This window comes from Micropterus salmoides, unplaced genomic scaffold (genome assembly GCF_014851395.1).
Source record: "Micropterus salmoides isolate LMB-PRFRI ecotype aquatic unplaced genomic scaffold, ASM1485139v1 Ms_hic_scaffold_2, whole genome shotgun sequence".
NCBI classification, from domain to species: Eukaryota; Metazoa; Chordata; class Actinopteri; order Centrarchiformes; family Centrarchidae; genus Micropterus; species Micropterus salmoides.
This window is the reverse complement of record NW_024041150.1, coordinates 48,225,377-48,236,357: the sequence shown is the minus strand read 5'-3', so window position 1 is coordinate 48,236,357 and position 10,981 is coordinate 48,225,377. Positions and strand designations below refer to the sequence as shown.

Genomic DNA, 10,981 nt, shown 5'->3' with positions numbered 1-10,981 from the left:
CCGCCTCCTGTACCCGATGTCTCCGGGTTTGAAACAGAAAAACAAAACAGATGTCTGTTTTTTTGTTTAGTGTTTTTCCATTTTTCCGTTTTGGTTTTAAAACAGAAAAAAAACAAAAAACAACTGTTTTTTGTTTTACATCTTTGGGGCCGGTGTAACGTAAATTATATATTTCTATAACTGTTTTTTAAAACTAGGTCAACAATTGGCCCATAAAGCACGTACAGCAGCCCACTGGGTAATCTTCTATACTGACATTGTGCTTGTCCAATCACATCTCTTACTAACCCTCTCTGCTCTCTGTTTCTTGCATCATATTTACTCACAATAAACACTGTAGCAACACGTTCACACAGCAGTTGGACAGCACTTTGTGTACAAACATTTCTGTGAGTCACAAGTACACAGAAGAAACTACAGCTTTCACTAACTGTTGATACCCCGACAGCCATCTTGGATCACAAAGTCGGAGCAGTGCGGTTCTCCCGACTTCCCAAGTCCCTTTGAAATTTCCAACTTTGAACTTGGAAGTTCTGACTTCCCATGTCAAATGGAACGTGCCAGGGCAGAGTGACAAAGTGACCGTGACAGGGCCGAGGAGGAGAGAGCAGGAGGAGAGTGGAGGTGAAGCGGTATACATGGAGTAGCTCAACCTGTAGGGAGGGAGGGTCATTTACACTAGGGACATGTTGCCACCACTTTTTGAAAGCATTTGTTAAAAATGTTCTGAAAAACAGCTTGCACCAAGAAATGTTTCTTAATAAAATAAAAATGCTATGAGAAAAGTTTATTTGCACAATAAGAAAACCTACAATGTAAAAATAGGAGAAACATCTGCATTGTCCAAAAAAAGAAACTATTTTCACCTGCCACCTGAATTCTTGCTTCCCTTTATAAAAATAAAGACATTTCCACAATAACTTGGTGCAGAATATTTCTCCAGAATGCAGGAAAGTTAGTGTTTCATGCTCACAATCTTCATTATGTTTTCAATTTGTTAAAATTTACTAGAAATCTATACAAACATTAATTTAATCATCTTTAAGAGAGACATCTGCTTAACTAGCGCACACGTAAATATACATATGAAAAGCTCTGTATGTTTATTTTTATCTTAGTTTCTTTAAAGTGGACATACAAACACATTTTTCTTCTTTCTCTATGTTCAGACAATCAACCAGTGATCCTAGAGAGTCCTGTCCTCCCTGTGATGGAGGGAGATGATGTCACTCTGCACTGTAAAACGAAGACCCCTCCCTCCAACCTCCCAGCTGGTTTCTATAAAGATGGCTCCCTCATCAGGACTGAGCCTACAGGTCACATGACCATCCACCATGTTAACAAGTCTGATGAAGGCCTCTACAAGTGTAACATCAGCGGTCGTGGAGAGTCTCCATCCAGCTGGCTGCTGATGAAAGGTAAATAGTTGTATCCCAAACTCCTACTTGACCCCTTTATGGGTTTTGACATTTTCAGCTTGAAGTTTTAGTTCTTTAAATCTCTGGTGGAACAAACCAGTGCTTCTATAGTTATTCATTACATGTAAACTTATGTACTGAGAGCTTGAACACTGTGTTGACTATAGAGTGTAGGTGGAGGATTTCCTATTTACATCAATACAGTCAGAGTTTTCTTGGAGCTTCATCTAGTGGACATTTATATTACTTTAACACTGACTGAAAGTCTGTGTGTCCCCAGGTGATTCTGACCCGGCCTCTCTCACAGTGGATCCTGACTTGTCTCAGCTGTTTGAGTATGACAGTCTGAATGTGATCTGTGGCGACAACAGCAGCGTTCAATGGAAGGTCATGAGGAACACAACCCATGAAGGTGGCAGGTTTTCCAGCTGTGGAGGTCTATGGGGGACTACAACAGACTTTGGCTGCACCATCAAAGGAGCCAAAAACTATGACAGCGCTATTTACTGGTGCGAGTCTCCTGCAAGACAGCGGAGCAACTCTGTCTACATCAATCTATATGGTAGGAACTGTGTCTGTGACGTCACCCATAGGTTTCAGCTCAGTGTGGTGTCTCTGCTTGTTGCCTCCGTGGCAACTCCAAGCTAATCCAAACTTAGGCAAAGGGTTATGAAGCGTGGATGGAACTAGCAGAGAGATAACGGCTTGCCACCTCTGCCGCCACCCACCTGTCACTCAAAGCACCATGTCCTAATTAGGCGTGGCGTTAAGACTTAATATAATTTAAACTGGTAAATTATATAAAAACAGTTGCTATGAGGGGAAACTAGCCAAAACCGTTTTTTTGTACCAGGCAGTGAACATGTATGGAGATTGACTCACTTTTAGAGCCACCTTCAAGTGGACATTAAAGAAACTGCAGCTTTTGGCACCTCAGTGTTACCTTCATTTTTCAGCCTCGAGGCTGCTCCTCTGAACTGGTCAGATATTAGCATGCTAATGTTAGCTTTTGTCTGTTGGGTCAGTTGACTAAACACCAGTTACACACAACTGCCATCAGTGGGTGTAAATATTTTGTACCAACTAATCTCTACACAGGAACTACTTTGTGTGGCAGTGTAATTTAATGATACTTAAAACTCCACTTAGTTTGAACCTATGAAGACAACTAGCTAACTATAACTAGCTGTTTCTTTGTTTACTATTTCATTTGCTTCCTGACAGTTAGGCGCAAGAAAATGTCCATGACTGTATGTAGAACTATTTGCACTGAGTAGTTTTCAAATCTAAAAGACCGAAGACCACTACTTCAAGCCATAATCTGATCTTCCTAGAACCTCTTTCTTCAGCTTCTTCATCTACTTACAGATGATGATGATGATGATGCTAATACTCACACATTCCCTGCATAATAATTCACCAATAATACATTGGGCCAAAGAAAACAAACACTAAGTAGATAATTTGTCATGTTTTGTAAATTATTAGTGCTCGACATTAACAACCGCCAACCCACAAAATGCGGTTGGATTTCAGCCGTGGCGGGTAACACAGTCACTCCCACTAGCCACTTTGGCATGTTGAAAAATTGTAGTCTTTCAAAAGGCATCTGAAATAACAAACGAATTGCAATTTTACATTCTCCCATGAGTAGGCTACTACCTGCACATAGTGTTTACTCACTGGTCCATTCGTGAAGCCTATTGTCTTGACCGACAACACTGTAAACAAGAAGACGCTGTGGAGATCGAACTCACGGACTGGCCGTTGGACTGAGGGCTGTTTTAGTCTGCTGGTAATAATTATCAACGTAACCAGCGGCAGTGATGATATAGCGTTCTTTTTTAATAGCAGGAAAATCCACACAACATGCTAGTCTCACTCTCTTCTGCAGTGCTGATGAGCGAGGGTACGCGCCCCAAATATGACTTTCAGACTTTTGTCAAACAAAAATAAAAGTTTAATCTGTCACAGGGCAGCCACAGTTCCTCGGACCTGTAGACTGACAGCCTCCCGCCTGATTTTAACCTGATGGTATTGATCTCATCATATCGTCATATCACAACTACCTAATCATGCCGTTTATCTGGAATATAAAGACCTGTATAATTGTTTTGGGTGGAAGTATCTTCAGTTACTCTGATCATAAAAGTTTAATCTTGTTGCCTTAATTGTGGATTTTTTCTTAGACAAAATAATTTATTCTTTGCTTTTTTGTTTCTAAGGTAGATCATTTTTCTACTCTGTATTACAGTGTTTACTGCTGTTAAAAATAAATAAACAGTGTTTCTGATGATTATTTTTCCCAGTTTAGTTTTTATCTTTTCAATTAATCTTTTTACACACATTCAGCACTATTAGTAGGCAATTTACAATAAGAAGCTACTCTTTTTACGTGTTTATCTTAATAGACTACATGTTTCCAAAAAAAGAGCTTTACACACAACCTTATCAGAGCTAATGATATAGTACATTTTAGCACAGCAATTTAAGCATGCCATTGTCAACTTTAATCATATAAAATATAATTTTCTAACAACAAAAATGTGGCTACTGAAAATGCTGCGTGGCTAGTAACTTTGTAAAACCACTAGCCACATTGGCTTGTGAGCAAAAAAGTTAATGTCAAGATCCTTATTGTTTCATAAATATAAAATTATGTATTCAGTATGTTGTCAACTTGTTCAAATTTACTAGAAATCTACACGAACATTAATTTAATCACCTTTAAGAGAAACATTTGCTTAACTAGCACCACATGTACATGTGAAAAACTGTTTTTTTTTTTAAATCTTAGTATTTTAAAGTGTACATACAAACACATTTTCCGTCTTTCTTTAGATTCATCTATACAACCAGTGATCCTGCAGAGTCCTGTCCTCCCTGTGATGGAGGGACATGATGTCACTCTGCGCTGTAAAACGAAGACCCCTCCCTTCAACCTCACAGCTGGTTTCTATAAAGATGGCTCCCTCATCAGGACTGAGCCTACAGGTCACATGACCATCCACCATGTTTCCAAGTCTGATGAAGGCCTCTACAAGTGTAACATCAGCGGTCGTGGAGAGTCTCCATCCAGCTGGCTGTTTGTAAGAGGTGAGGAAGCTGCTTAGTTGATATTGATTGGTCAGATGTATATTTGATTTTTCTGAGGAAAAGCTCAGCTGGTTCATGACGAGATCAAATTGTGATGAGAATTCTCTTCAGGTAAAAAGCTGTCTCGCAAGACTCACGCAAATGACATTTTTCATGACATGTTAATTTTGTGTTTCTTATTGTATAAATAAAAACTGGTGCAGAAAAATCATCAGAATGCATGAAATTAAATGATTAATGCTCACACTGTTATAATAATAATAACTGATAATTCAGCATTAAAGTAAAATTCTTAACAATAGTGCTAAGATCTCGTCTCATCTCGATCTGGTGGGTTAAGTGTCTCGTCACACCCCTAGTAGTTACATTAGAGTTTTTATACACAGAGGTGTTTACAGTTACAGATTTTTAGGGGAGCAAGAACATATAAGTGTGCTGTTGTAATGTTCACACTAACCAAATCACTTGTTGGTGAACATATCATTTTGCAGCATTTAGCGTCACTTTCCTGCAGGGCTTTTTTCCTTTAAAAGCCACCTTTTCCTTTTCTTAACACTGCTGAATGAACAATTAATTTCTACTGATTTGTGAGTTTGATCCGTACTGGGTCTGCACCGGTACCTGCCTCCTACAGGAAACAGTTTCACTCTAAAGTCTGACATGACAAAAGCACTCGCCTTTCCCCGCCTACTTTGCTTTTACATGATACCAAACTATCTGCCCACTACATGAATGTAATAATGTACAACCAGTGCTTGAAGTGGGGCGGTACACTCCGGTACCGGGACATTTTCTTGTCACCTGCCACCTTCATTTTGTTTCCGTTCATATAAAATAAACACATTTCCTCGATAAATTGGTCCTGAAAATGTGTCCAGAATGCAGGAAATTAAGTGTTTAATGCTCAAAATCGTTAACGTTTTTACTAGTTTCACCATGAGGTTGAGGATAGTACAGGGTGGGGTGGGGGCGAGTACTGTCACCTATTTGTTTCCACTTCAAGCACTGTGTACAACCTTTAACAGTGTGACTGACTGAGTGTGGAAGTTCCCCTGAAGGTTTGGGGCTTTGGAAACAGAGATCACAGTGACACCTGGTGGCTTGTGGAATATATTGCAGCTCAAAATGAAGGATGAAAACATCTTACAGATATTTAGGTGGTGTTCAAAAACAAAATCCAGATCAGTAAAACCTTAACAATGGAAACCTAGAAAGTGATTTATTAATAAGTGATTTCATTGGAAAACTACATATTGCAAAGGTAACTAAACTTAGCAGTCCGGTTCACTCTGCTGGTCAAAAGAGATAAGACCTTTGGAGTGGCGTTTGTCAGCAGGAACTTTTCCAGTTGCTAATGTTATCGTTATGCAAAATACTGTAACGTTAATTGTATGGCTTTCCATAATACTTCACCAGCTAATGCTACACATTACTATCCTGTGTTCAGTCTGTATTATGTCAAAGAGCTGATTTTAGCCTGCAAGAAAGGATGTAATGATGTAACAAAGCCAATGTGGATCAATTTGTTTATATCAGCCTATTGTCAGTGTCACAAGTATGGATTAGTTAAAAAATATTACTGTAACACTGCTGGGGGAGTTTACCTGAGTTTCCAGCATGATGTGTGAAGCTGTCTCCTGGTGAGTCTGTTTATAGCCACTTTAACACTGCCGTCTTATTTTCCGGGAGAGATGCACCAGTATGCTGGCTCTACATCTGAAAGGTAACACTATGGAGCCAGAAAGGGGGGCCGATTTGATTTGCCTCTGAGCCGGGAACGTTGGTATGTCTGTGTGAAAAGCCACAGCCGGCATGCTGGTGTTTCCACGTTTACTGCGGGATCTCTGTCTGAAAGACGTTATGTTTCAGATTTTGCTTGCTTATGAGTTTAAGCTCCAGCTCAAGCACACACCTGGTTGCAATAAAAAAAACGCACCGCTAGTGGCCGCTGAAAGCTACATATTATAATGTTCAGAGCGTAGTGTCTGTGAAGTTTCTCAGTCTTCAAGGTCATAGTTATCCACAGACGGTTGAAAGATGTCGTCCCTCATCCAAGAGACTTCCTCTTCCCTAAAGTTCTGAAATGACCAGTAGGGAAACTCGGCTATTTCACCTCAGTGGGGTCGTGGTGGTGGCGTAGACCCCCTCTTCTGTCCAGCGATGGCTTCTCAACCCTGGTGTAGATGCTTCCTTGACACCTCTTTCAAACCATCCATCTTCTCTGTCTAAAATGTGCACCTGGTGGTCCTCAAACGAGTGTCCTTTATCCTTCAGATGTAAAAAAACTGCTGAGTCATAGTGTGGCTGTAAATGTGTTTTAGTGAGCATTAAGACATTAAAAGAGGGAATACTGATTTTAGACGTTCACCTGACCAGGTGTGTTTGTTTTTCTAGATCGCGCTTCACCCACTGCAGAGCCAACCCAGATGTCTGTGCTGAGCGTGATCCGCCACCTGGTGGTCTTCTCACCATACTGCGTAGCGACTGTTCTTATGTTGTCTTTATATCGACAAAGGCCCACAGGTAACAATAACCTTATAATAAGAGTCTACTGCCATACTAGCTGTAAGACACAACGTTAGAGTTTTAACCATGTTCACCATCTTATGAATATCTGAACCACATTTCATCACAATCATCCAACAGCTGAGATGTTTCGGTCTGAACTAAGTGGTGGACTGCTCAAATGATCAATCAATCACTGAATCAATGTCCCGATCACATCATGCTTCATTTAAATGAATAAAATAATCACTTTCTATGTTAATTTATCATGTAATTAATAAAACGATTACTTAACTTTACAGGAAGGAACCCACCTGTTTCTACGACGACGTCTCCGCTCAGAGAAGATGGCGAGAAATTGGACCAACCATATGATGATGTCATGGCTGATGTCACCACCGAGCATCATTTCTAAGCTATACTTTCTTCTTATGTTGTTTGTTCATCTGTATGTTTTTTATTTTATTTTTTTTTATAAAATGTTCTCTTTTGTGTCAGCATCATAATATTTTATATTTATATTTTAAATTTAACCTATATAGGTAAGTTTAAAATATGGTAATCAAGTTCAATCAATCATTCAAGTTTTATTTAAAATGCATAATAACCAAAAGACATGGTCCCAATACATGCTGCAAACCTATGGACCTGGTTCCATAGATGGGAAACATGGGAACAAAACACTGAGAGAAAAGATGGTCATTATTTGCTTTTATTTTGATCTAGTGACTGAATTTAGAAGCTGCAGAACTTATTCCAAGACATCTGAACCAAACAAACACAAACAATGAATCAAATCAATCAATCAAAATTTATTTATAGAGCACTTTAAAATCCAAAGTGGACACAAAGTGCTGTACAGTAAAACAATAAATGAATACATAAAAGACACTTAATACAAAGTTCACATGATGCATAAAATACAAATAAAAACAATAACAACCATACAATAAAACAATAAAATCAATACAACCAAAACAAGAAATGTCAACTTCAATTTTCAAAGGCCAAAGAACAGAGGTGGGTTTTAAGAAGAAACTTGAAGAGACCGTGAAGATGCCTGTCTAATGTGCAGAGGTAGATCGTTCCACAGTTTAGCAGCTTCTACAGCAAAAGCTCGGTCCCATCTGAATATGCGCTTTGTTTTGGGCACACTTATGAGCGGTTGATCAGCAGACCTGAGAGAACAGGTGGGTCTATAGGGGTGTAGCAGCTCAGAGATGTAGGGTGGGGCAAGACCATTAAGACTTCTAAAAGCAAATAAAAGAATCTTAAAATGGATCGGCTAAAATGGGGGAAATGTGCTTGTATGTACGTGTTCCAGTTAAAAGACGCGCTGCAGCGTTTTGTACCATCTGGAGACAAGCAATGGAGGACACACTGACAGTTTCAGAGTGCTGCCTGGAAAGAAATGGCTTTATTTTGGCCAGTTGCCTCAATCGAAAAAGAGCTTGTTTTTATGACTGTCCTTCATAAGTTTGTCCGTCAAACTTAAGGTCAGAATTGATTTTAACCCCTAGGTTAGTGATTGTTGGCTTAATATACTGACTCAAGGAACCCAGATCGACACGGGTGGTCCCAGTGGTGCCACCAAAAAACATCACTTCTGTGTTACTTTCATTAAGGCTTAAAATGTTAAGAGCCATCCAGGCCTTTACGTCATCAAGACATTTTAGTAACGGTCCAACAGTTTCATTCTTTTTAAAGAGTTGGTATTCTGCTCATTTTCAGGTTCAAATCCTATTTAGAGGTTGTACCAGAACAGGTTTACATGGTTTCATTTTCAAAAAACACCATATTTTTTTAATACTGCACTGAATATTGATCAGTCTGAATATTGTGCTCATCCAAGGCGGCCATTAACTGCAAACTATCTTTTGAAGGAATTTTAACAGAAAGGTTAGTTTGGAGATAGGCCTGAAATTAGTGAGATCTGCAGGATCCAGACCAGGTTTTTTAATTAAAGGTTGCACTACTGCATGTTTAAAAAGTTCAGGGACCACCCTGAGGAAAGGCTACTATTTAAAACTGCAAGAATAGATGGCCCTATTGTAGGGAATAACTCCTTAAAAAGTCGGGAGGAATAGTATCAATTGGAGAACCTTAGGACTTAAAATGCCCAACAATCTTCTGTAAAACAAAGTCACTGGTTCAAACAAAAATCATCTGTCATTTGGAGCAAAAACATGACATCTTTCTAGAACACATTTACACCTCTATCATGAATCAAGTTTACCTGAATTGGTCTTTCTCTGAGTGATCAGACTTCACTAAACCTGTCAGAGTTAATCCTGATAACTGCTCTCATCTGCTTACAATATAAGATTAGAAGAGTTTAAAGTGAGACTGTCGCTGCTGCTGAAGTCTGAGATCCTGACTTCAACAGCATCTGCAAGTCAAACTAGAACATGAGGAGTTCCACAGGGAAGTGTTCTGGGTCCTCTGCTGTTTGTGAGCAAAATGTCACGGGGGAGGCGCAAGAGAAAGTTTTGGACTCAGCACAAATCAATGATGTAACACCAGTGTATGCTGTGATAATAACCAACTTCACCTGTAAAAGCCCTGAGACACAAACTTTCCTCAGATCATGTGTGTAATGACTATTTTCAAGAAATTATTCCAAATGTCAGTACACTTTACATATACAACATAATATAACATGTGGAGTACAATTCTAACCATTATCTCTAGTGTAATGGAAACTTGTCCTTTAGCGAGTCTTCTGAAATAAAGACATCTTTTAAGGGTTTTATTCTTTGCAAAGGGTCAGACAAACTTACAGAGTGCAAACCAGTCTGCAGAGTGTAAGACAAAGAGCCAGTGAAGAAGCAGGTGACTTTATACTGTGAGGGTATTACGCAGCTATCCAAGGGAGGAAGGCAGTAGGGACCAGCTGTCCTGAGATGAAGGCCTATCAAGGACAGTCTGATAAGAAAACTCTCAAAACTCTTTCCCATGGAATACTTCACCTAGCTGTAACATGATAAAATAATCAAATACCACACAGTGAAACACTGGTCTATTCTGATGAAGCATGCAGGGTGAAACAGTAAACACAGTAAAATATCAAATTTCCATCACACTAGTTAGCAATTTATATCTGCAGAAGCATTTCCCACTTTAAACTACAGAGTAAATACAGCAATACACAAGAGATAGAAAACACAATCATGCTGATAACATAATACACACAATTAAACCCTTTAACAGTACTCAGTACAGTTCAGAAACCTATACAGAACAAAACTAAGACAGGTACAATGTCTCTGCACGGCTACTAAGTACTGCTCTTTCAGCTACGACTTCCTAATGTGGCTAGCTTACTCGTTGTCGTGTAATTAACGTCCTAATTTCACAATGTTCGAACTAACTGTGCGTAATGACTGATGGGAGGAAGCGAGGTGCACCGTAACATAGCTCAACAGTTTTACCTTCTGCTGGAGTCCTCTAGTAACTACAACAGTCTTGTTCACGCTTACTGCTGCTGGTGTTAGAATGATATTTTGCACATGAAAAATAAAGTCTTTTTTCACTGCATAGTACCAGCTCGACTCAGCTCGACTCACCTCAACTCTACTCGCCTTTGTTCGGTTTTCCACTGTGGAAAAGTTGTACCTGTACCTGCTTCCAGGTCTCTTTTTTTTTCACCTCCGTCGAGGTTCCAAGCGAGCCGAGGCAATACTAAAATGAGACGTGAAAACACACCAGACTGCTGATTGGTCAGAGAGAATACTGTCACTATTCACTGCATCATCATTGCGTGCGCCTGACAGTCCAGCAGCAAAAAGATTTATATTTTACGATTTTAGTACATTATTTCATCACTAAATCCACTTTTGAGAAATCAACTGTGTAGATTTTGAATATTGACCGTTTTACGTTTTAAGTGATGAAAAATGTGCTTGAAAGTTTTCGGAGTTGAAGAGCTCCCCAAGTGGTGGCGGGGGAACCTTGTGGCTGTA

At 39.4% G+C, this 10,981-nt stretch overlaps 1 protein-coding gene across 1 annotated transcript; it reads left to right on the top strand.

Moving 5' to 3' along the window:
• Positions 1-1,362: 1,362 nt before the first annotated feature.
• Positions 1,363-10,556, top strand: LOC119913134. The gene is made up of 5 exons (XM_038732458.1): positions 1,363-1,418; positions 1,699-1,980; positions 4,260-4,514; positions 6,909-7,037; positions 7,322-10,556. Exons 1-5 carry the CDS (start codon positions 1,412-1,414, stop codon positions 7,432-7,434), a joined length of 786 nt encoding a protein of 261 aa, XP_038588386.1. The 5' UTR covers positions 1,363-1,411; the 3' UTR covers positions 7,435-10,556.
• Positions 10,557-10,981: the final 425 nt, after the last annotated feature.

Bases quoted from the DNA above. Each gene is read 5' to 3' on its own strand.
- LOC119913134 (XM_038732458.1), top strand. The intron at 1,981-4,259 runs GTAGGAACTGTG...GTCTTTCTTTAG, and splicing joins TGTCTACATCAATCTATATG to ATTCATCTATACAACCAGTG. The intron at 7,038-7,321 runs GTAACAATAACC...TTAACTTTACAG, and splicing joins ATATCGACAAAGGCCCACAG to GAAGGAACCCACCTGTTTCT.